Source organism: Gorilla gorilla, chromosome 16, assembly GCF_029281585.2.
Source record: "Gorilla gorilla gorilla isolate KB3781 chromosome 16, NHGRI_mGorGor1-v2.1_pri, whole genome shotgun sequence".
Taxonomy (NCBI): Eukaryota; Metazoa; Chordata; class Mammalia; order Primates; family Hominidae; genus Gorilla; species Gorilla gorilla.
The window spans coordinates 49,092,542-49,118,486 of NC_073240.2; the positions used below are offsets into that span (position 1 = coordinate 49,092,542).

At 38.3% G+C, this 25,945-nt stretch overlaps 1 protein-coding gene and 1 long non-coding RNA gene across 2 annotated transcripts in view; one reads left to right on the forward strand and one right to left on the reverse strand.

The window, feature by feature from the left end:
• The window catches only part of LOC129527266 (uncharacterized), a 57,528-nt gene extending 42,852 nt beyond the window's left edge, over positions 1-14,676 (reverse strand). The window contains exons 1-2 of the long non-coding RNA XR_008672241.2: positions 14,521-14,676; positions 11,591-11,737 (exon numbers count right to left, since the gene is read on the reverse strand). This is a non-coding gene — a long non-coding RNA (uncharacterized lncRNA). The remainder of the gene's footprint in view (positions 1-11,590; positions 11,738-14,520) is intronic.
• The window catches only part of SLC12A1 (solute carrier family 12 member 1), a 111,785-nt gene that overhangs the window by 83,210 nt on the left and 2,630 nt on the right, over positions 1-25,945 (forward strand). The window contains exons 21-25 of the mRNA XM_055364185.2: positions 9,845-9,988; positions 12,785-12,916; positions 13,147-13,258; positions 16,533-16,619; positions 23,955-24,090. Coding sequence (XP_055220160.2) covers positions 9,845-9,988; positions 12,785-12,916; positions 13,147-13,258; positions 16,533-16,619; positions 23,955-24,090 — 611 coding nt within the window. The remainder of the gene's footprint in view (positions 1-9,844; positions 9,989-12,784; positions 12,917-13,146; positions 13,259-16,532; positions 16,620-23,954; positions 24,091-25,945) is intronic.

Genomic DNA, 25,945 nt, shown 5'->3' on the forward strand with positions numbered 1-25,945 from the left:
ACATGAATTCATGATTTACCTCTTCCTCTGAGCTTCACGACAGAGTCCACTTACAACACAACATTAAGAAAAAACAATGCTTTTCTGGTGCCTGTTATGTACCAGGCATAGTGTACGTGCAAGTGGTGCTGGGTAGACTAAGATTAATAAATTCTGTCATGCCCTCAAGAGACACACAACCTAGTAAGGGAAGTAGATCAATTATTAGCATTATAATAGGTATAAATAAGGAATTATGGGAAAGAAAGAAGGGGCACCTAACTCACTCCAAAAAGGCATTCTGGCAAAAATTACCTTTGATTTGAGATGCATTGGATGAGTAGGAGTTAACCAGACAAAGTTGAGGGAGAGAAAAGTAAGGAGACAGTTTGGAGAATGCATTCCTGACAAAGAGGAAAGCATTTGTAAAGGTGAGGACATGAGAATAGAGAGGAATGGAATATGTAGACAACCAAAAGCAGATTCATGTTACTGAATTGAAAAGTAGGAAGCCGACAATAGTAAAATATGAGGCTGCCACTATAAGGAGGATCTAGACTGTAAAAGCCTCATTTGCCATATTAAAAAGATGGATCACATTCTGTAGGTAATGAGGAACCATCAGAGAGATTCAAATGAGGGAATAACGTGGTCAAACTTGGGTTTTAGATCTCATGCTCTTTCGGTTATATGGGGCATGGACTCAGGACTAGAATGGAAATAGACAAATCAAAGAGTTCTACAATAATCAAACAAGACAAGGTGACAGCTTGAACTAGGGCAGCCTCAGTAGGGATGGAGAGAAAAGAAGAGAATTGAAAAGTATTTCGCAGGTACGAAGAGCAGCGTTTGGGAGTTGATTGAATGTGTGGGATATGGGAAAGGGAGGAGTAAAGAAAAACTCCCTGGCTGACTGGATGAGCCAATGGAAATGGGAAATGCAAGAGGAAGTATAGATTTAATGAGGAGATGCCTGGCTCAATTTCAAAAAATCTCCTGTGAGAAATCCTACGGGAAATGTCTAATAGGCAGTTAGACAGTCCTCATCATAAAAGAGAAATCTGAGCTGGAAATACAGATTTAGGAGATGTTATGGGCTGAACTGTGTCTCCCCCACCAAATTCATATGTTGAAGTGCTAACCCCCAGGACCTCGGAATGTGACTGTATTTGGAGACAGGGTCTTTAAAGAGGTAATTAAGGTAAAATTAGGTTATTTGGGTGGGCCCTAATCCAATATTACTGGTGTCCTTATAAGAAGACATTAGGATACAGACTGAGGGGTGATCATGTGAAGACAAGGTGAAAAGGCAGCTATCTTCAAGCCAAGGAATGAGGCCTCAGAATAAAATCAATCCTGCCGATGCCTTGACCTTGGACTTCCAGCCTCCAGAATTGTGAGGAAATAAATTTTTATTGTTTATGACACCCTGTCTGTGACACTTGTTATGGCAGCCTGGGCGGACTAATACAGGAGACCTCATGGCTAATGTGGATTCAAACCACCATCCTAGAAAATAGAACTCAAAGACTGCATGTAGCCAAGGACTCCAAAGTGTAGGAAAAAGGCCCCAAAGAAGAGAAGGAGAGGTCAGAAAGGTGAAGAAACCAGAAGTCTGGGGTCAGGTAAACCATGGGAGTACAGTGCTCAAAATGGGGAGAATAATCAACATTGCCAAATGCAGCAGAAATGTACAGTAAGATCATGAATCAAATGGAATTGGCATGACATAGGTAATCTTAGTGAGAGCAATTTCTGTAAAGCAGGGTTATCAGAATCGAGATTGCAGTGGGTTGAGGAGAGACTATCAGATGAACAAGCAGAGAATATGGATGTAGCCAACCCTTCTGAGAAGCTTGGATGGTAACAAGAGGAATGAGATTGAGCAGGCTTACTGTGGGGAACCTATAGATCTCTGGGAGATCAAATCATGTTCCCAGACTGAGGAAATGGCACAAGAGAGTGAAAAAATTGAAGATGTAGGCAAAGAAAGGGGCGACCCATGGAGTAAGATCCAGGAGGAACAGAAAATTGAGGGAAAGGCATGAATGGAAGAGTTGGCCTGAAGCATAAAAAAATTTTAAAAATTTAAAAAATTAAAGAAAACACTTCATCTAAAATTGGAGCAAAGGAGGTGAGGATTGATGATGGGATATGTGGATTTTTGAGAGTAGAGTGGTAAATTGAAGATGATGATGCACAATAGTCTCAATTCTTTCTGTTAAGCTGGAGCAATGGTTTACTTCTAAAAGCAAGAGAGGAATGGTTTAACTGAGAATGAGAAGAAACTAGTAAGCATTTTAAAAAGTCATGATGGAGAATGAAAAAGATCAGCAAGAACTGATCAGTGTACAACAGTGAAAACCCAGTTGTGGTTGTCCAGTTTTCTCTGGCAGCATGAAGTCTCCAAGGTACATGAGCGGCATCAGGGTATTTCTGAGAGTAGGTTCAGCAGACAGAAAAAAGAATTCTTAAGGGCTATTGCCTGATCGATTCATATTCCGTTTGCTGGTTCATTACTGTCTACATCAAAACAGGAAAGAATATGAGTGGATTAGGTGAATTTTCTGATGCAACCATTCTGGTATGTTGTAGGAGAAGAGGAGGACGAAGAAAAAACTAGAGATCAAGTGTTTGTATAAGACACAGAGCTACTATCTGATTATGTATACTCTATGATAATGAAGCATTAAAAAATAAAACTGCGAGGAGAGTGCATCCTATGCAAAATTGTAGCACAAAAGGTTATCTCTTGGTGCCTTTAGCCTTCCTTTTTATGCCCCTTTTCTTCTTTATGGACATTTTAAATCTCCAGATCAGAAATACTAACTCCTGAGTATTCACTATTAATGTATATTCCCTCCTAGTAGAACTTAATACTTTAGTAGCAACATAGTTAAAATATTTGAGCACTTACGTGAATCCGGGAGGCGGAGCTTGCAGTGAGCCGAGATCACGCCACTGCACTCCAGCCTGGGCGAAAGAGCGAGACTCCGTCTCAACAAAAAAAAAAAAAAAAAAAAAAAAAAATATTTGAGCACTTATTATGTGCCATCTATTATGCTTCTTGTTCACACATAGCATTTATCATCCCAGCTACCCTATGAGGAGAGTATTATCATTGTCCCCATTTTACAACTGGTAAAATGGGGGCTTACCCAAGATTCACAAGGCTAGTCATTGGTACAGCTGGGATTCAAACCTGTATCTGTTTGAAGCCCCTATTTTATCTTTGAAAAAGAAGAGCTAGAGAGGATGGTGACATATAAAGAGAGGCAATGGTGAAATCTGAGCTCTGGGAATGAGGCAAAGCTGTTTCTATGTGTTCCTTAAGACACCGAACAAGGGGCCTGCCTGTCTATGGTAACATAGACCTGACTTTGAGGGCAATTACAAGAACTTAGTATTAAGAGAACTGTTCTGTTGCGAACTTCCCAGGTTTTACTTTAATTTTTTTCTCCTGGCTTTTGTGCTATAATGTTTTCCATCTAAAAATGAGAATGCAAAATATAACTTGTATTTAGATTACACATTTGCTTTGTGTGTTATGTTGATCTCTTCAAGCTGAAAGATGTGATGTAGCTGAAAAGCATTGCTCCCACCCCTCATTGTTCCATCTGCCAAGATGCACCACCAATTTACTTCTATAAAGCAATACAGCAACCAAGTTTTGCAGTATTTCTCAAAGAATCCTGGCAGTGAACTGCATCCCCTTTTAATTTCCCAAGGGTTGTATCCTATTTAAATAAACGTTGATGTTTGAAATATTTCTGCTTCTTAGTCAAGAAAGGGAAAATGCAATTGGATGCTAATAAAATAATTACAAGTACCAACTATCTAGGGTAAACAAAGAAAAACAATGTTACACAAATATATGAAGAACATGCAGAAAAACAACATAATGATAGAAATTAACTTTCCGCCACATTTCCATGCATTGTTTTGAGGTTTATGTAATTTATGACACAAACCTCTTATTAGATTTTGAATTGGAAGAAATAAACTTGCATTTCATTATATTATGCTGTAATTCAGGGCCTAATAAGGGCCTAATAAATCTTAAGTATTGCATTATACTATGTTAATGATTGTCATGATAGCTTTTCCAACACAGGCACCACAGTGTCATCACAGATTATAATTTAAAGGAAATATTAGCAATTCAGAGTGCCCATATACTGTAGTTAATAAAGCAGTGAATAGAAATCAGCTTTATAGATAATTTACCAGCTAACGACAATTATTTTTATATTGTATCACAGGCTTATGTGAGAATAACTTTTAATATAAATAAGATCGATGCTCATAACATTGTAACTTGTATACTGTAGCAACTCATCCAATACTGATGACTGATAGTTTCTCTTAATAAATTATTGCCTGACAACACACACAAAAAAAGCCACGATATTTCATACTGCTCACTTCCCAGAGGAATTTGGCAAGTTTTCCAACTACAACAAGGAGTCAAAATTGTACTGGTAAGAAATAAAGTGATGGAACATGATATGCAATATATTGTGGTCAAGTATTCCATGTAAGTACAGCATGATTTGTGACCATCTCAGAGCACGGGGATACTGCTGTGTCTGATCAAGTGGCTTAGCAAAATAAAGACAGATGGCAGTGTAGTAAATAATTACTTGATTAGAAGGCAACCACTGCAGGATTGCTTCCTGCCTTCAATTCAACTAGACTTCACCTGGGGTACAGCACATTGATTCATATGAGCATTTACAGCTTTGAGTTGATTGACCAAGGAAAGAATTACAACTTAATAATTAATAAAGAAAAACGATGCTGTAAAATGGGAAGGGATTCCATTCCCCAGTGGGTTTCCCTACTCTCCCTTCTGGTGTCAGATAATTAACGACTCTCTATCCTTAAGATTCAAAGCAGATTGTAATTTGTAGGGCCTCTGCCTATTTCTAAAAGACATCTTAAAAAAAAAAAAAGACTGGGGACATAACATTTGAAGCAATCTTGACAAGTAAATTGCGTTTCAAAAAATAGTCACTCCAACTGGGTACCATATAATTGATTTATAAAGCACTTGAAAATACAGTAACTACTATTCAAAGTACTTTTGGCATTTACATGACAGTGTGGCTCAAGAGTCACTCTTAGTTATTACTATGAAAACTGTTTGGGATGTGGATGACAAAATTGATTAGAAACCTACCCTCAACTGAGAGAACCTACAGGTCTAAGCTTTTTCTTCCAGCATCATAACTTCAGGTTGAGGTTATAAACATCTTGAAAAGAGAGAAGGGCAGGCATGCTCTCTATATCTCTATTTCTATATCTCGATCTCTATCTATCTCTATCTGTATCTCTCGGTAGCAATGTGGCCTTATAAACTATGACATACTACAGAATTATCTAATGTATTCAAGTTCCCAGTAGTTACCATTAAAGGATTTCCAGGTGGTGGTCTTTTCCAGGGAAAAGTCCCCTCTCCTTCCCCACTTGCCTCTCATGCTTCCATTTCCCAGGCTCTTATCTCACTGGTCCCACCTTCTGTCCTCTATCTGCCCCTTTTTTATATAACTTTGTATACGGTATTAACTGCACTTCTTTCAAACATTGTCTTTTGTACTTACCACACACACACATATACACACACACACTTCTCACACCCCCATTCTTCACAACTCTGCACTTGTTTTTCTTCTTTTATAAAGACAGTACTTTCAAAACTATTGAACTGAATTGAACAGCATTGATCTGTTCTTTAATTTATTTCAACATACAATTCTTGAGTGCCTGTTGGTGCAAACATGGGTCCAGGTAATAAACGGGAGGGGTGGCAGCATGAAGAACATGGGAGGGATAACATGAGGTCCAAGCATAGGGTTTGGAATAGACAGACCTGGGTTTGGATCCCAAATTTGACAACTTTTGTCTGTGTGATGTTGGTCGAGTTACCCATCCTCTCTGTGTTTCACTTTTTGCATTTTCCAATGGGAATAATTATAGTGCCTACATCACAGATTTGTTGTTTTGAATTAAAGAATTTGATGGCTGCAAAGTGTTTGGCATTGTACTTGGCATACAGTAAACTCTCAATAAATGTTGGTGATGAAAAATGGTGTAAGTTCTGCCCTCCAGGAGTCTGGAGTCCATTGTGAATAAGATAGACATCCAAGTCACACAGTTATAGTAGTTAGTGGAATAAAGGTTTAAGCAAGGTATTACGGAAATATAGAGGAGATTGATTCTGATTGAGAAATTTGGGGATGGTTTTTGAAAACATGCAGACCGGGTGTTCCTTCAACAGGCAGCTATTGCGATCAAGGCATATCACTGAAGGAGAAGGGAGAAGAGGGATAAACACTAGAATTGGGAGCAGAAGACTTGGGTCACTAGCTGTGCTACCTTGGACAAATCACTTGAACTTTCTGAGCCCAAGTTTCCTTTTTGGTAAAATGGGGAGAATAATGCCAGCTCTGCATGCATCCCAGTATTGGTATCAAATGAGATACTATGTAGAAAGGGCTTTATAATTTCTGAAAATTAAAAATGTAGTCGTGATGGTGGTGATGATAGAATAAATAATTTTTATTGTCAGGCCAGTGGAAATCAACTTATATCCATTCGTTCATACTCTCTCGGCTGGCTCCCCTTGTGGCTAATGGTATGCCTTTGCAAGTCATCTGGCCAGTATTTCTGTTGACAAAAATGTTTAGACAAAGTCTACTCTAAATTTCCCTGCATGCAAACAGAGGCAAGCAGTACACCAGATAGATCATTCAGAAGAACAGATAATCAAAACATCACTTCTGTTTAGTGTTGAAATGCGAAAAGGAAGGAGTGCACAGAAGGAGGCCTTAGATCACCTACCAAGTGAATAATTAAGAATTAAGTTGAATAAGAACTTGCGAAAATCACTATGCAAATGGGAATCACACCATGGTATGGATCTGAAAATCCAAGATGGCAAAGCAAGTTGATTTTAGCCTTTAGAATAAATACTCTCTGTAATCTTCTGTCTCTATCATCTTTGAGGAAACTGCTACATCTAAAGCATTCGAGCAAAATTTGGTTTTGTCTCTCAGGCCTGCAATTCTGCAGCTTGCTCTGTTCTGGATGGGCTGTGCACATACCTTCAAGCAATTGTTGGAATCGCTCCCAGTTCGGTCAGCCTGCTGACTCCATTACAAAAGAGGATTTATCTTTCTTTCCCTCTTTGTCCAAACTAGAGGACAAAGAGCTTGGCAACCAGTGGCTAATCATAGGGCGCACTGGAGCCTGCCCAAAAAAAGAAAAGAGAAGAATCCCCTCCCAGGGCAGCCCTTACAGTTGCCACATCAGAGGACTGCAAAGAGCAGGTTACCCCATAAGTGGCCCCTGCAATACCCCAGAAGACAAAATAACAGCTAGGGTGCCGTCATCCAGGACAGTGACAACAAAGTCTGGGTACCAGTGCTGCTGCTCTAGTGCAGCCTTCCATATAGAACCGTAACTTTAGGGTCCTCCTTTTAAAATGACATGTTGGATGGGCCATCATTTTGGGGGATTAACTTAGCCCATTACACCATGTGCCTGAGAGTGTTTAGGTTTATCTGATGATAAAGCATAGGAAGGTAATAAAACAACTCTGAAATAATAATAATAAGCCACAGGAGGAAGGTCTTCATAGTGGGAAGCATATGCAGATCTCTTTGTATATGAACCCTGTAACTTGCTGGGTGATATCAGGCAACTCACTTAACCTATTAGTTTCTTCATCTACAAAATGAAGATGATAATAGTAGTAACTATCTCAGAGTTGTTTAGAAAGGAATAAAATGCAACACAGTCCCTGGCACCCAAAGAGTGTGCAATAAATAGCAACTGCTAAAATAACTCCCAGGCATCTCAAAATACTCAATTTGTTTTGCATGACTAGGCCCATTTCCAAAAGTTGCATAAATATACTGCCTATAGAATGCCGTTCTTGCTCTGTTTTTTAAGGACCTCCAAAACACTATGCAGAAACTTTGTTTATTCTTTTTGCAAAGCTTGGGGGGTGGGAAAAGGAAAGGGTTACAGTTTTCCATTTCACAGACGGGAAATCCGAGGCATAGAAAAAGTAAATTACTTGCCTAATGTCACATAAAGCCAGCAGCAGAGCTGTAATCGGTTGTGACCCCCCAGTGCAATGCAGCTTGTCTTCTCCTTTCAAAAGTCAGGGGTAAGCAACTTCTGTCTCAGCTTTAATACCATCAGTCTAATTTCTCAGATTTTCTATAGCTGCTGATCTTGAGAACCTTTGAAGCTTTGGGGAAATCACATGGGTGATTTGACCTTAAATCTCACGCCACTCGCAAAAGATTAATTGCTAAGACCTGGAAAGGGGCCAGACAATTCTGTGTAGCTGAATAGCAGCATGGTCTAGGGATGTGACTGTCCTGACAGATTTAGTTAGTACATAATTGATAAATCTAGAGTTTGTATAGCTTCGCTTCACAGATAGATAACGCAATGGGCTCCAAGGGTTGACATTTACAGAAGCTCTCCCAGTGTTTTGTAACACTGAATCTAGGTTTTCTATCCTCTTCCTCTGAGCATTGCTCATTTTCTAAGGCTCTGTTCTCAGCAGGCAATAAGATGAGGGCATCTGACAAGAGTGCCACCTCACCCAGTATAAGCAAGAAGCAAGAAGCCTCCAAAGTGTAGCACTGTCATATGACTGCTTTGAAAGTCTTATTTACCCTGATTCAGTGCAGGGTGAGGTCAAAGAGAGATCCAGCACATTACATAGCAGCTAGGAAATTTTCGTCACAATCGGAATCCAAAAAAGATAAAAGGCAGCCAGATACAACATCAAAGCTTGGATAGTGTGTCTCAACCTTGGGCAGGAAATTTTGCACTGCTTGACTCCTGTTCCAGACTAAAACATGTCACAAGACCCCTTTTAGCAATTTGAACTCTGACAGGCACCCAGAAACCTCAGCTTTTATTTCTTTGACTTTGGTCACCCACTCCACAAAGTATTGTGCTTATTGAAAGGAATTGGTGGTGGATATTTTCCATTGTAATTTGTATCCAGAGCCTATAGAGTTTATTGTAAGATTTTGTTATCTTTTCTTAATTCTTGCTGTCTAGTTTTATGTTTCAATTCATGAAGCATTGTTGTGTGGCTGATATATACCCAGTGTACTTCTGTAATTTTGTCACTTCCAGTTGTAAAACATCTGACCCACTAGCTTAGGTCAGTAAATCAGTGGCTTACAGTGTGAAAGATTTTCTGTTTGTTTGTTTTTGCATGGTAGTGAATAAGGATGGCATTAAATAGCCTCTCTTGCCCTCACAAATAAAAATGCAGTAACTTCATGTATCATAACTTAACACATAGGGCTATTTTTCTAAGCTAGTTGTGACAACTTTCTGAATACAATTTACTAAGATACATTACTTTTTCTCTTTTCTTTTGGAGACACAATCTCACTCTATTGCCCAGGCTGCAGTGCAGTGGCATGACCATGGCTCACTGCAGCCTCTACCTCCCAGGCTCAGGTGATCCTCTCACCTCGGCCTCCCAAGTAGCTGGCACTACACACCACACCCAGCTGATTTTTGTATCGTTCATAGGGATGGAGTTTCACCATGTTGCCCAGTCTGGTTTCAAACTCCTGGGCTCAAACGATACACCCATCTTGGCTTCCCAAAGTGCTGAGATTACAGGCATGAGCTACCTCACCCAACCAAAATATATTACTTTTATTAAAAGATAATATATAAAAATCATTTAGAAAAAATACTATGTATAAACAATTATTTTATCACATACATACCATTTTAAATATTAAAAGTTTATAAGATTGTTTCTAGAAACTTTGTAGTTCTGAGTTAAGTGGGTGATTTTGTCTTCTTTCATCAGAGGAATTAGAGAGATTAGAACAGGAGAGACTAGCATTGGAAGCGACTATCAAAGATAATGAGTGTGAAGAGGAAAGTGGAGGCATCCGAGGCTTGTTTAAAAAAGCTGGCAAGTTGAACATTACCAAGACAACGCCTAAAAAAGGTAAGAACTTTTTAAAATTTGCAAAAAAGTTTACAAGATGAGTCACTATTTCAGCATCTATGAAGAGTCCGAAGTCAGCCTCTAAGATGTTGGGGGCATTGAGTGTGGGTAGGAACTCAAAGGTTTCTCTCCACAAGGTAGTATGGATAAACGGTAGCAGCTATTGTCATTTATCAACCTCATTAAGTACTTTGTACCATCTTACTGTCAAAAATTATTTTTTAAGTGTAATATTTGGTTTGGAAGTCAAATAGTGCTTAAGCAGATTGCATGCCATAAAACAGAAGTTTCTCAGTTAAGATGGAAAGGGGATAGAAATTTAAGAGCCAATACCCAAACTGTCTTATCCACAGACACCCTTACCTTTCAGACATTTCAGGGAACTGAAATATGACTAGTACATGCAAATACGGTATCCAGCTGGAACACTGTTTTCAACAAAAGCATCTTTATCACAAACCAGAATGCACGACTTAGAACTTTATTGGTACTCACTACCTGTAGATTTCATCTAAATGCTACGCTTATATGTGGACTTATGGTATGCAATCCTGGGACAGAGGATCAGAGGTTGGGAGAGCTTGTTACACATTTTATAAACAGATGATGCAAACGTTTGGTTTTTTGAAAATTACTTCCCGAAACGCTATGGGTTTGAGTTTAATGAGGTCCACAGTGACCTCTGCTGGTCAAAAATCAGAATGTTACCAAGCATTTGTTTATGCACGAATGTCCTGTAGTTACTGAAGTCATACACTGGTGTGAGGCCAGGAAAAGATGGTTTCTCTGGGAGGGTCTCCAAGTCAAACAGCAGGATCCAAGTGGAGACTTAGCAAGCTTCTGGTCTAGGTTGACCGGCGCCAACCCTTTAAAGAGGCCCTTCGAAAAGGCCATCTCCTACCCTGTAAATCGTTTGTCTGTTTGCTTTCCTACTATAGCCCAAGGATGAAATTTCACCTGTAATATAATAGTTTTATATATCCACAGAAAAAGATGGGAAATCCAGATAGTGCCCCACTTCAAATACTCTGGCTACTGTCGAGCTCCTGGGATACCCCATGGGCCGTGGCCTACTCCTTACAGTCCACCTTAAAATGACATAAATGATGTGTTTGAATTCAACTTGAAGCTACATCAGGACTTTTAGGGTGAAAATATTTAAATAAGACTGTTCTGGATGCTAACTATTATCTTCTTTTCTTTCTAATTATTTTGTTTAACTGTGAAAAAAGTTAACAATCCATAAAATCTGCTCTATTAAGTGGTACAGTCTGGAAAATAATGGAAAATTCCAAAGTCATAGCCCAATAATGTGCTCCAACTAGAGAGAGGGAAGCATTAATGTCCTTATTATGACAGCGGGACTTGTTATTTATTCTGGAAGCTTATTTCTGCATCACAATACTTGTTTCGGCAAAAATATACTCTTCCAAAAGTCAACATGTCAAATTGTTCAGAAAAGAAAAGTAATAATGTTATATATTGTTTTAATACCTAGAAGTTTAAACACAGCTCTAAAGTGGGCCCATTCACTACTCTGGGCTTCCATTGCTTGTCAACTCTTTTGAGTTCTAGACGAGAACCAATCCTGCCCCCAGGTACCTGAGTGTGAACAGGAGGCCTCTGGCTGCTTTGACTTGTCTGTAAGTGAGGGCAGAGCTTGGTCCATTTTGTAAATAAATTTTTCTCCCTCAGCGGTCCCAGGGATGTAAAAACAATATCAGATCATTGCTTCAGAACTGACAGACCCTAAACATGGAAACAGCAAAAGATAAAACAAAGCATCTTCAGAACCTCTTAGATCAGAGAGGAAGCTCTGAAGAGGCTGTCAGCCCTCCTCTAAGCACCAGGCTGACACCACCTCTTTGAAACAGAGCAATAAAGTCATGACTTTCAAAGACACAGATATGAGAAATGCTACGTACGCTGTGGCAAATAAACCCCTCTTGGTAAACAGGAACAGGTCCAGTTCCAACACTGGCCGAGTTCCCTGGTACACTTTCACTGTATCCATGTTAGGGTAGAAATCGCATTTAAAAAAATTTTAACTATTTTATAGGCACCCTTAATTACAACTCACGTAAAGATGTTTTGTATTTCCATATTTTCTAAGGTTTTTTTTTTTTCATCTAATTCACAAAGATTCAAATAGCTCAAATGGCTTTACTTTAGCTTCACAAGATTCCTTGAAAAGAAAGCAGAGGAGTAAGCCAGGCCAACTAAGAGACTAAACAGTCATAGAGTTCAAGATGCACACGGTCCCTGGCAAATTTTATAAACCAGACCTGAATGGAACTTAAACCAAAATAGTGCTTCATGAATCAATTCCCTAATGAAAGGATATTTCTGATTGTATAGCTTATTTCTAGAAAACCACTTACCACATGTTAAGTAAATACAAAAATATTAATATCATTAAGGTGATTTATATCTGAGATTTTGGGAAATGGGGATATTCTGGCTAGTAGCATTGTTGCATGCCAAAATAATAACTCCACTCTGAGACAGATTACTAAAGGTCTGAAAAAATCCATTGTCTTTTAATAAAAACTATAATTATAAAGCTGTTTTACTTATTGACTGTCAATATTTTATTTAACTATTGAAGGTGTTCTCAATTATTCTGGGATTGGACTTTTATCTCTGCCTTTTGAAGAATAGAGTCGCTATTTATTTTAGGTATAATAAACATGAATCTGTGGCCTTTTCTCTATTTTCATCACTAGATTGATTGGAAAGTTATTTTGTTTCCGCCCTCAAAAGCAAACAGATGCATCAATTCCTCTTTCGTTTCAGATGGCAGCATTAACACAAGCCAGTCGATGCATGTGGGAGAGTTCAACCAGAAACTGGTGGAAGCCAGCACTCAATTTAAAAAGAAACAAGAAAAAGGCACAATTGATGTTTGGTGGCTGTTTGATGATGGAGGTAAAAACTTTCAGAAAATACACTAGGGACAAGAATTTCTATTTTGATAAACTTAAACTGCATGAGAAGGTATATGGGAACAATACTGGTTAAAGAATAACATTTCTGTGTTCTCCAAAGATTATAACTTAATTAAGAGCTATCAATGTGGGAATGAATAAAGATATAAAGCTATTCATTTCCTTCCATTTAGATATACTCATTGTGTCATAATTTATTCTTCATTCCAGGGTTAACACTTCTTATCCCCTATATCTTGACTCTCAGAAAAAAATGGAAAGACTGTAAATTAAGAATCTATGTGGGAGGGAAGATCAACCGCATTGAAGAAGAAAAAATTGCGTAAGTAGTTTGCCACTCACATGTTAGGTCATTTCAGAGGTTTGTTGCTTTAATGCTTTAATTTTAATAACTTTAAGTGTCTCTGAGACACAATAGACTTAAAGACAAAGACACCAGGATAGGCCTCCTGTTTACTTGGTTATCTGGTCAGTAAATTATTCGCATATTTTTCCTGATTGCTGTCTTCAAGCAAGTCCTCTTATCCTCTGTCACAAATGCTTTCCAAAAGGAAGGTGCCACAGAAGCCTCATCTCAAGTCTTGAGTGGGAGCTTCGTTATCTCATATAATGCTTATTTTGTTCTGACCAGTAAAGGCATCCAAGAAAAGAAGAGCCTGAAGGAAATCTGGGTCCAGTTGCTTTTTCTGTGGGAATTCAAACCTCCTAATTCATGGCAGTCACTCTTAGAACAGCATATGTAAAAGAGAACTAAATGGAGAGACTGCACCTGGGTTCTAGCCCCAGCTCTGCCATCAAGGAGCTGCAGGACTTTGCAACAGTCTCCAAACGCATCTGGGTCCCCAGTTTCTCCTTTGTAGTTTGAAAGAGTTTAAAGGGATGACTGTAGAGAACTCTTTTAATTTAAAAAAAAAAAATCCCACAGTGTAAGTCTGTATCTTTCTCATTAATTTAGCCATTGAGAGTTGATGCCAGTTGTGAGAATAATAAGCATGCTGAGAACATGACACATCTAGAGGTCTCTGGTGGAAATCCAGAAAACCACCTTCAGCAGCTCTTAGTCCCACAGGGCACTGAGGGACTAAGCTCTGAGCTCTTCCTGGAACCAGCACTTCCAGAAGTCACAAAATAATGACAGGCTTTATTCAGTAATTTTTAACATTTTCTCTTCCCTCTCAGGATGTATTATGCTGTGAATGTGATATATATATATATATATATATATATATATATATATATATATATAGTACAACTATGTATAACTGTATAATGTATAATGTATAACAATGTATATACACACACACATAGTTATACACTGCTACATTGTTACATTCTGAGAAATGTATCAGGCAATTTCATATTGTGCAAACATCATAGAGTGTACTTACACAAACCTAGATGGTATAGCCTACTACACACCTAGGTTATATGGTATATGCTGTTGCTCCTAGGCTACAAATCTGAACTGAATACTATAGGCAAATGTGACACAATGGTAAATATTTGTGTATCAAAACATAGAAATGGTACAGTAAAAATACAGCATAAAAGGTAAAAAATGATCCACTTGTATTGGGCACTTACCATGAGTGGAACTTGCAGGACTGGCAGTTGCTCTGGGTGAGTCAGTGAGTGGTGAGTGAATGTGAGGCCCCAGGACACGACTACACTACTGTAGATTTTATCAACACTGTATACTTGGGCTACACAAAATTTATACAAAAATATTTTTCTTCAAAGCTGGACCTGGGAATAAAAAATATTTTTTTCTTCAATAATAAATTAACCTTAGCTTACCGTAAACATTTTTACTTCACAATTTCTAAGCTTTTGACCCTTTTGTAATAACACTGAGCTTAAAACGTATTGTACAGCTGTGCAAAAGTGTTTTCTTTATATCCTTATTCTATAAGCTTTTTTCTATTTTTTAAACTGTTTTCTTTTTTTCTTTTTAAATATTTTTGTTAAAAACTGAAACATAAACACACACATTAGTGTAGGTCTATCCAGGGTCAGGATCATCAATATCACTGTCTGCCACCTCCACATCCTGTATCCCACTGGAAGGTCTTCCAGGGCAATAACAGGCATGGAGCTGTCATCTCCTATGAAAACAAAGTTTCCTCTGGAATACCTCCTAAAGGACCTGCCTGAAGCTGTTTCACAGTTCACTTTTTTTAATAAGTAGAAGGACTACACTCTAAAATAATAATAAAAGGTACAGTACGTAAACACATAACCAGTAACAGTCATTTATTATGTTATCAAGTATTATGTACTGTACGCAATCGTATGTGCTATATTTTTATATGACTGGCAGTGCAGTTGGTTTGTTTACACCAGCATCATCACAAATGTGTGAATAATGTATTGTGCTATGCCGTTACAACAGCTACGACATCACTAGGTGATAGGAATTTTTCAGTTCCATTATAATCTTATGGGACCACCATCGTATATGCAGTCTGTCATTGATCAGAATGTTTTTATGTGGTGTATGACTGCATACATATTATGCATATATGCATATATGCATATATGTCTTTTCAATCAAAGCAATATATTTATATGCTAATATTACATAGATTTAATTATACTTAAAGAGGATCATATTAACATGGAAACTAACATAATGTCTATAATATTTTATATTTCTTAAAGCTGCCAATATTTTATTGGGACAATTAGTATAATTTGAAAATGTTTTGTGGCTTAGATGGTAGTATGGCACCAATGTTAAATTTTCCCATTTCAAAAATTGTGCTCTCTTTATATAAGAGATTGTCCTTGTTCTTATGAACTGCTCACTGAAAAATTTAGGGGTAAAGGTGCCTAATATCTGCAACTGACTTTAAAAGATTAGAGTAGATAGGTAGATAGAGATAGAAGTAAATAGATAGATAAATATAAAGAGAGAGAAACAAAGAAAATGGTAAATCAAACGGGACAAAATATAAACAATTGGTGAATTTGGGAGTTCTTTGTATTATCTTAAAAACTTTTCTGTAACTTTGAAATTATATCAGAATTATCAGTTGCCAGGAAAAAACCATATATATATATATATATATATATATATATGTGAGGTTTTATAATATATATGATGGTTTATAATGTTATAATATGTTTATATATTATATAATTTAGATATATGTTTGTATATATAATTAATCATATAATTTATCATCTTATGATATATTGTATAACTGTTTGTCAGTAGCTTGTCAGTAACTCTATAAAAATTATCACCAATATAATAGTCCATAAGTATTAAGACTTGCTGTCTTTCAAATAATAAGAAATGTGGACAGATTTGCATTCTGTTCCCTGTGACATAAATGCAGAGTTGGATTGGCTGTTGCCAGTGTCTGCACCTACAGGGGTTTCTTTATGCCTTCAGGGAAATAGCTTGGTCCACACTTAATGCGTTCATCAAGTACTGTAATGAAAATCAAACACCAACCAAAAAGCCTCTGTCTGAAAGCTAAGCTGAAATAAGACGTGATTGCTTTTGATATCTTAACTCAAACAAAAAACTCTTTGATTGAAAATAGTTAAATATGCAATGATGAAGTATTTTCCTTTTATATTTTCAGAATGGCTTCCCTTCTGAGCAAATTTAGGATAAAATTTGCAGACATCCATATCATCGGTGACATCAACATTAGGCCAAACAAAGAGAGGTATGAAATATTTAACAAGAGCCATTGATTACCCATGGTACTCTCTCATTCTCTTTTGTGTTGATTATCAAACAGTAAAAATGTTATGTATTTACTGCAGTGACTTCTTGATAGGATCTAATAAGAAGAGCCTTCAAATAAGCATGACATGGAACTAACAAGTACATTCTAAAGGGAAGGAAAGCTTTTACAGTGAAGACAAGCCTGAGAGGGAGAATTGTTGAAACAGATTAGTTAGTATTTTAGAATTGCCCTTCCTGTTCTTGGTTTCTATGGTGGCAAGAGCAGCACGAAGTGCAAGGTCATACTATTCTGAATGGAGCCATCAGGGCAAGTTTTGTTATTCAGAGTTACTCGTGGGGCAGCCTGGACGGGGAGCTCTGATGGAGAATATATGGAAATAGCTTGTGTCTTCTTGGCACACTGACAATACCAACTCTAAAGGGCCACTTTAGCTTTTAGGCACTAAAGGCCCAGCAGGGAAGGCCTATGAATTTTGGGGGGGACGTCTAAAACTATTTGAAGCCTGGAAAAGAAATGTACTGGCTCCAAAATAAAAAAAAGAGAAAATGACAAAATAAAAGTAATCATTTAAATATCTTCAAAATGTGACATTATTTTAATCCTCGTTAATTGTTATATTTATCAACTCCATTAGTGTCTTAGTTAGCTCAGGCTGCTATACCAAAATGCGATGGACTGGGTGGATTAAACAACAGACATTTATTTCTCACAGTTCTGGTGAAGTTCTGGGAAGTCCCAGTTCAAGGTGCTAAATTACTCAGTTCCCTTTCAGGGCCCTCTTCCTGGTATGTAGATGGCCACCTCCTTGCTAGGTCCTCACATGGGGGAAAGAATTCTGCTGTCTCTTTCTCTTCCTATAAGGGCACTAATCCTAAAATAGGGAACCTACCCTCATGAACTCATCTAAACCTAATTGCCACCCAAAGGCTTCACCTCCAAATACTATCACCTGGAAGTTAGGGCTTCAACACATGAATTTGGGTGGGGAGACACAAGCATTCAGCTTATAACAATGATATTTTTGGGGGTTTTATGGGGGTTTTTTTGAGACAGGGTCTCACTCTGTCACCCAGGCTGGAGTGTAGCAGTGCAATCTCAGCTCACAACAACCTCTGCCTCCTGGGCTCAGGTCATTCTCCCATCTCAGCCTCCTAGATAGCTGGGACCGACCACAAGCACATGCCACCACACCTGGCTAATTTTTTGGTAGAGACAGGCTTTTGCCATGTTGCCCAGGCTGGTCTCAAGCCCCTGAGCTTAAGCCATCTGCCCGCCTTAGCTTCCCAAAGTGCTGGGATTACAGGCATGAGCCATCACACCTGGCAACACTGATATTTGAAAACAGTTGTAGGTTAGATCTTCACAGTAGTTTGCAAGGGTGCAAGAAGATTGTTTAAAAACCATGGCCAATTATAAATTAAATTAAATATTTAGAGTTATCATTTAACAATTATAAAATGTCTTCAATTATTTATGGTCTAAAATCATATTTTCTGTTGCATTCAGATATAATTTAATACATTTGATTTCATGTGGAGTGGGGCCTCCAAGAGGAATCATACAGAGGGATGTGAAGGTCCTGGAATGGCTTAGATTATCACGGTTCTGTCAGATCTCTTCCCTTTTCTGTTGACCATCATTTCTTCTTCCTTTTGTACTTCTTGATGGATTATAATTCCACAGTTTTCCAGGCTTCTTGCCTCTTTCCTTCCTTTGATTTATTGCTATTCTATATGAGCTTAATAACTAACTGAAAATTATTCCAATTTAAGATGCATTCCTACTGATCAAACAAACTTGAATTTCATATTCTTTGAGGTTATTCATGATCCTTCCAAGGAGATGGGTCAGTTAAAATGGCTTTACAAAACACCTTAACTGCAAGGCGCTGTGGCTCACGCCTGTAACCTCAGCACTTTGAGAGGCCAAGATGGGAGGATCGCTTGAGCCCAGGAGTTCCAGAGCAGCCTAGGCAACATAGCAAGACCCCAAAAAATAGCAAAAATTTGCCAGGCTTCGTGGTGTATGCCTGTAGTCCTAGATACTCAGGAGGCTGAGGCAGGAGATCATGTGAACCTGGAAAGTCAAGGCTGCAGTGAGCCATGATCACCCCACTGCACTGCAGCCTGGGTGACAGAGTGAGACCCTATCTCAAAAAAAAAAAAAAAAGAAAAAGAAAAAAAGAAAAAGGAGCCAAGCACTGTGACTCACGCCTGTAATCCCAGCACTTTGGGAGGCTGAGGCAGCAGATCAGCTGAAGTGAGGAGTTTGAGATCAGCCTGACCAACACGGTGAAACCCCGTCTGTACTAAAAATTCAAAAATTAGCCAGGTATGGTGGTGGGTGCCTGTAGTCCCAACTACTCTGGAAGCTGAGGCAGGAGAATCGCTTGGACCTGGGAGACAGAGGTTGCAGTAAGCCGAGATCGCACCACTGCACCTCAGCCTGGGCGACAGAGCAAGACTACATCTCAAAAAAAAAAAAAAAAGAAGAAGAAGAAAAGAAAAATACATTAACTGTGATCAGAAAGCTATAATCGACAGTGTTAAACTGATTATTACTTTGTGATATTTCTTTACATCATACTCTACTGCCTTACATTTTTATATTTCTACCGTTGTAAATACATAAGAAAAATTAAGAACATATAATTTTCATTGATAAATGGAATTAACATTCTGATATGAACTGGGTTGTCATACAATAATCTCTGGTAGCCTTCCACTTTTTATTCAAAGAACTTCCATTCTCTATGTCATTGCATTTTGGCATTTGCAGTGATATAATCAAACAAGCTCATCATATGGCTCTAATTGGTAGAAATACATCATCTTTCACAACAGCAAGTCCAACAATTCCTTAGTACATGCCACTTAGCAATAGGGCATAGCTGGCCAGTGCTCTGCAAGATAGGGCCATTTTCTGTTGTCTAGTGGGTAGTCACTGTGTCTTCTACTGACTTAGGATTTCCTATAAGCCCTAGCTTAATTCTGGGCATGAATTATCCACCCACTTCTTTTTATTTTATTTATTTATTTATTTATTTATTTATTTATTTATTTATTTATTTATTTTTAAGACAGGGTCTCACTCTGTCGTCTAGGCTAGGTTGCAGGTGGTACAATCATAGCTCATTGCAGCCTCTAACTCCTGGGCTCAAGAGATCCTCCTGCCTCAGCCTCTTGAGTAGCTGGGTCTACAGGCATGAGCCCCTATACCCAGCTTTTTTTTTTTTTTTTGTAAAGAAAAGTCTCACTATGTTGCCCTGACTGGTCTCAAACCCCTGGGCTTAATTGATCCTGCCACCTTGGCTTCCCAAAGTGCTGGAATTACAGGCATGAGCCACCACACCTGGCCTCACCCACTTCTTGTAGCCAAATTCTCCTTGCTGTTGTTGGTCTTATCCTTAGCTAAGCATTATCAATGTTTGCTGATTAATTTGTCCCTATATTTCTTTGTCTCTTTACTTGTCAATCTGGTTTTCTCAACCCAAGCCCTTGTTTCCTTCCCCTTCTTTCATAATAGTCTCTATCCAGCTGCCATGGTCACCACCCTGCATAGCCATCCTTTCTGTCCTGTTGCTGAGGAGGCTGATGTACCTCTTCCATTAACCAAGCCTCTTTATTCTTTGAATACTTTTCATAGTCTGGACACTTTTCTTCTTACTACTCTGACCTTTGTCCCAAGATGCCCTCTTCTGATGTCCACCATGTTAATTTGGTATTTGTCACATGTCCTCATTATCCTGGAATAAAGAGAATTAATTTTTTTGTCAGGAAATAAATTAGTTTTCAAAATTTTGGAGATTTTCTCTCTGTTGTTTCAAGGTATTAAGGAAAATGCAGGGAAAAAAAAATCCATTCTTACTGAAATAAAAGAATCCTTGTGGCCAATATATACCCTGCTGACGAAACAGGAGGCCACCAGGAGTGTGCTGGAAGAGCCATCCTCCTCTCTTCAGCCTCCTACCATAGTGATGCCATATTACCTTATAAAACAGTCCATATCTGATGTTGGCAATGGCTGTTCCAATACCTGAAAGTAACCCTAATGTAGAAGACAGTATGGTCATTCAATAAATCTCACGGATGGCCACTAGTAGCGCGTCTGGCACATTTGTAATACCTTAATTAAGGCAACTCCTCTGGATGGTCTAATCAGAGAAAGAGAACTCTTCCTCTGGGCTGATGCAGCCCCAGACCCAGGGGCTAAGGCTTAGAGAATAGAACACTGGCTCTATCTCAGCTCCCACTTGGACCTTGGCCGGGCAGCCCTTACCTACTGTTAACAACTATCCCCTGATCACTCAGTATTCTTTCTTGGTTGCCGGGTGATACACAATGTCAAAAATAGTTTGTCAATGATTTCCATGTTGGAGGCTAATTTTAAATGCCCTCAAATTGCCTTTAATAAATCTTTTGACTACCCATAAAACATCAGTAAGTCTTGATGGAGGAATTTTATCATAGAAACATTATCTATAAACATGGTAGGGCAAGGGTGAAAGGGAGTACAAAAGCAAAGTTAATGAGAAAATAATTGACCCAGGAGAAACTGAAAAGCTCTTGTGCTTAAATTCTATTTTTTATTGTATAGACTGAATTAAAAGTCATAGGACAAAAAGACAACAATCTTTATGTGGAAATCAAAGAGAAACTAGAAGCAATTAAGTAGGTAATTTAGTTTAAAGATGCTAGAGTAGTCCCAGAAACAATTGGTACATTACTTTGAGAGAAGAAATTTTATGTGGACTTAGGGGGAAAATATTATGCAATTTAAAAATTTTTAAACTTTATTATGAGGAAGAAGGATGAGGAAGGCAGCAGTTAATTTTAAAAATTGAATTCTTATTTATATTTAATAGCATGTAACACTTGGCTTATTCTATAGTCAATTAAAAGTACTTATAAGGAAAAAAATCAGATTTAATGAGATTCAAAATAGAAATCTTGAGCTACGTCAGGATCCTCTAGCAAAGAGAATGAAAAATGGCCAGCTCAGAGATGATCCAAAGGATAGACCAATCAAAGATGAACACAGAGAAGGAGCAGTAAGAGTTCAAAGACAAAAATGGGCAAATACAGCCCCGTTATCACCCCCTGTGTCACTTAGCATGTTTCAATTGCAAGTAAAAGAAAACTTAAGTCACAGTGATTTAGACAATAGGAATTACTTTCACATATACCTTAAAAATAAAATCATATTTTGGATTTCAGGGTAAGCTTGATCTAGGTTAATTTTGTAATCAAGGACTGATTCTCTTTCAGTCTCCCTACTTTACTTTTTTTTAATAAAATCATCTATCAAAGTTGATTTCACTTATAAAAACAAGATGACTGTCAATTGCAACCAGGACTATCTACTCGCTCATGTATGTTCCGTAGGAGGGAAAGTTTGTCTCTTCCCAAATTACTGAGCTCAGGGTCCAGGGCTCCTTTCAGGTTTCACTAACCTAAGCCACTGAGACATTACTGTGGTCAGCATAGTTGTGGGTGCTTATTGGTTCAAGTTTACCTGTGTTATGTGCCCACCTGGCCAATTACTCTGGAAGAAGACATAGAGTTGTGCTGATTGGCTCACACTGGCATGGAGTCATTCCCACTGAAAGTACAATGAGGAAAACACAGTACGGATACTGGGGAGACAACCAGCAACCTCTACTCCACCTTCTATTTCTTAGGAAACTATTTTTGTACTGTGCTTTCTAACAAGGATTTGGGCTGAGCTGCAAAGAAACTCTCATCCTGATCAAAATAAGCATACGAAGAGCTTAAACAGAAAGCCTCTCCATTGCTAACCTCAACCCTGTGGCTGCTGAGTAAAGTGAATATCTTGCTTTTCCAAGGCACTGCATGCTTTTCAGAGCACTGTCACCCAAATCCTCACAGTGACTCTCAAGCCAGTTTCTAGCAGCCATTTTTACTCCCCTTCTAGCAGCCATTGTTACTCCCCTTTTATAGCCTAGAATATCCAGGTCAAGGAGGACAATGCAAGAGCTGGAGCGAGAACCCAGACCCTACTCTCCAAAGCCAGCACCTTTCCATAGTAATGACCACTCCTAGAGGTCTCTAAAGGCACGACACTGTTGAAATAGGAAATAAAAGTTGAAAGAATAATAGGGCCTATCAGTCTTATTCTTTCCCCGTCTTTGCCTACCTTTCTAAATAAGTTAATGCAATAGAAGCCTAATGCATTAAGTATCTTTTCAGTCTCTTAACAAAGGCTCACTAGTAGGGACAATCCTGCTCCTTTGTAATCTCTGCACTTTTATCTGCAAATCCTAAATCAGGCCAGTTGGTGAGATAATTGAACTCATTACTTCATATTTTCATTTCTTGACTTAACAGCATATCAATTCTAATTATTATTAATTCCAAAATTACTAAATTATAACTAAGCTACATTATATAAAACCAAAGAAATTTTTCATACTTGAGATCATCTTAAAGTAGCATACTGGAGACAACTACCGCCATAAATTATAACTTTTACTTTGTGTCATTGTTTTTAAAAATAAATCTTATGAGGTTCTTATAAGTAATTTTTAAAATGTTCTATAGCTCTTAGCTGCTAGTTTTCTCCTCAGCGATTTCTTTTTAAATGTTCTAACATAGCCTCAGATTTTTAGGCATTAAAACATTATTGATTTTTGTTCTTTCTCCTAACATGAACCTGAATAATACTCATTTGAAAATCTCAGACAGCAACGTCAAACAACAAAAGGACAAGGGGAGCATTATTTGCAGAAAACGTCCAAATTGTTCTACAATCATTAAACTTGTGGGAGCCCTTGCTGTTCTCCTACCTGCCCGCGGCCTCCTGCCATGAGTGGGAGTTGCCATGTGGACTAAGGGTGAGGGTAGCCATATCCATTTCCTACATTAATTGATAAATGTCTCCCATAGAGTCTGTACAATAAGCAGGTGGAAACTCATTTGTGTGGTAAAGTATCTACATTACAACTATGTCTTCGACTACACTATGCAGAAAATGTCTTTGCAGAACAATTACTACCTATGTGTATATGTGTTAATATTGTAAGTATGTATGCGTATGTGTGTTAACATTGAAGATCTAATACCTAATAGACTAACAAGGCCTCGAACACTCTAAGGCCTTTTCTGGGGTAGGGAGGGAGTACTGTAGCCATGGTTTTACTCACAGTAAATTCCCTGCGAAGATAATTCTTAAAAGATTTGCATGATATTCAGCTCTGATTCCACAGCCAGCAGAGCCAGTCATACCTGGAGTATCTGTGAAATAATGAGTTAGTTTCCCACTGTGAGGCCTCCTTTATAATTCAAATTTTAGCTGGAAAGTCTTTGAAGAGATGATTGAACCATATCGTCTCCATGAAAGCTGCAAAGATTTAACAACTGCTGAGAAATTAAAAAGAGAAACTCCGTGGAAAATTACAGATGCAGAACTGGAAGCAGTCAAGGAAAAGGTAAGGATTTGTCTTTCTTAATTTTTTTGCTGTCTAACTAGCTGAAAAAGGAAACAGTAGTTGATTTAAAGACAAAGAAGCAATATATTTATTATCAAATGTCATTATTCAAGATCCAAGCTTTCTGCATTTTTCAAGTGCTTTTCAATCATTTACTGGATACGATTATTTAGAAAACTGTTTCATTTTTTTCCCATAAGGTTAATTATATTTTAAAAGTTAAAAAATAGGTTATTGGTACATATTGTGAAGTCTCCTTTCAAATTTAATTTTAAAGAGCAGGAGACAGACTCATCAGCCTAAAATAATTTGAGTCAATATGTGTGCAAAGTTGATAAAGTTAGATTGACTCACAATTTAACACGATAAGAAATACTTTTAACCTGATGAAGAGATGGCTATGAAAAACTTATAAAGGCATCTGAGGAAACATATGATGTGACTGGAACAATGAATATGGAAGCTGGATCCAGCACACATTGTAAGATGGATGTAAAATGGTGAGCCTTTCTAGAAAGCCCAGTAAGATGCTCCCATCTGTGCCTTCTGTCCTGAGCCAAATGAAGTTGGTGATAATGAGAATAATGCGAAGGGCAGGGGGTCAACAACTAGGTAGAAGAATTGACACCTGGATTGGACGGAAATGAAAAGGGACCACAAGAACTTCTAAACTACAAAATCTTGAGTGTTTTCACAGGAGCACTCAAGCGCTGCTAATCTCAATGTACTTTAAGTATAATTGCAGGCATTTACAAATGTTAGAAAGAAATCTTAGGGCCGGGTGCAGTGGCTCACACCTGTAATCCCAGAATTTTGGGAGGCTAAGGCAGGAGGACTGCTTGAGCCCAGGAGTTCAGGGCCAGCTTGGTTAACAGAGCAAAACCCCACCTCTACAAAAAAATACAAAAATTAGCCTGGTGAGGTAGCGTGTGTGTGGTCCCAGCTACTTGGGAGGCGAAGGCAGGAGGATCACTTGAGCCCAGGGGGCAGAGGTGAGCTGAGCTCGTGCCACTGTACTCTAGTCTGGATGATAGGAGTGAAACCCTGTTAAAAAAAAAAAAAGAGAGAGAGAGAAATCTTAGGATAAATGGGTTAATCAATTTAAAAGCTCATAACTCTTCAGGTAGGATTTTGTTTTCTGGAACATGTGGGATTTTGGACAGTGAAGGAAGATAAGGGCCACCCTGAGACCCTGACCCCTGGGGCCCACGAGCTTCAGAGAGCCTCGCTTGGACTGACTGCCCCATGCCCTACATAAACCACATTAGGAGCTGAATTTGAAAAAATTCGAGCAAGAAACGCTAAAAGCCTTTTAGATTTAGTGAAAAAAAAGAGACTGAACTAGAATTATAAAGTCTGTGTGTAACAAACTGCCAGGTTCTGACCAAGTTTTTTCATATAATTGAGCAAATCATGCATCTGAGCCTTGGTTTCTGAACCAGTGAAATACAGTAAAAAATATTACTCTCATCACTGCAAAGTGGTTATTTTTCCAAGTGAGTCTTTTGGTGGCTTTTTAATTGAAAGCCCCCTCTGCTTACAGAATATTCAGAGAGCTTAAAGAAAGGCAGACTAGAATATAATTTATGTTCTTAGAGTATCAAATTGGTATCAAGATTCAATCGGCTTCTTTTTTAACAGAAAACCTATTGCCTCAAACTGGCCATTCCACTGTGCGTGGGCATGGGCATATGCCACTGTGCCCATGGCAGGTTCATGAGGCTCCTTGTAGTGTAGGAAGAGGCCAGGGTAGGAGAAAACACCTTCTTTTTAGTGTTATCTATGTTGTTTGCTTCCCCTCTCCCTAGAATTTAATAAGCCACTATAGCACAATGAAAATCTTTGTACTGTGTCT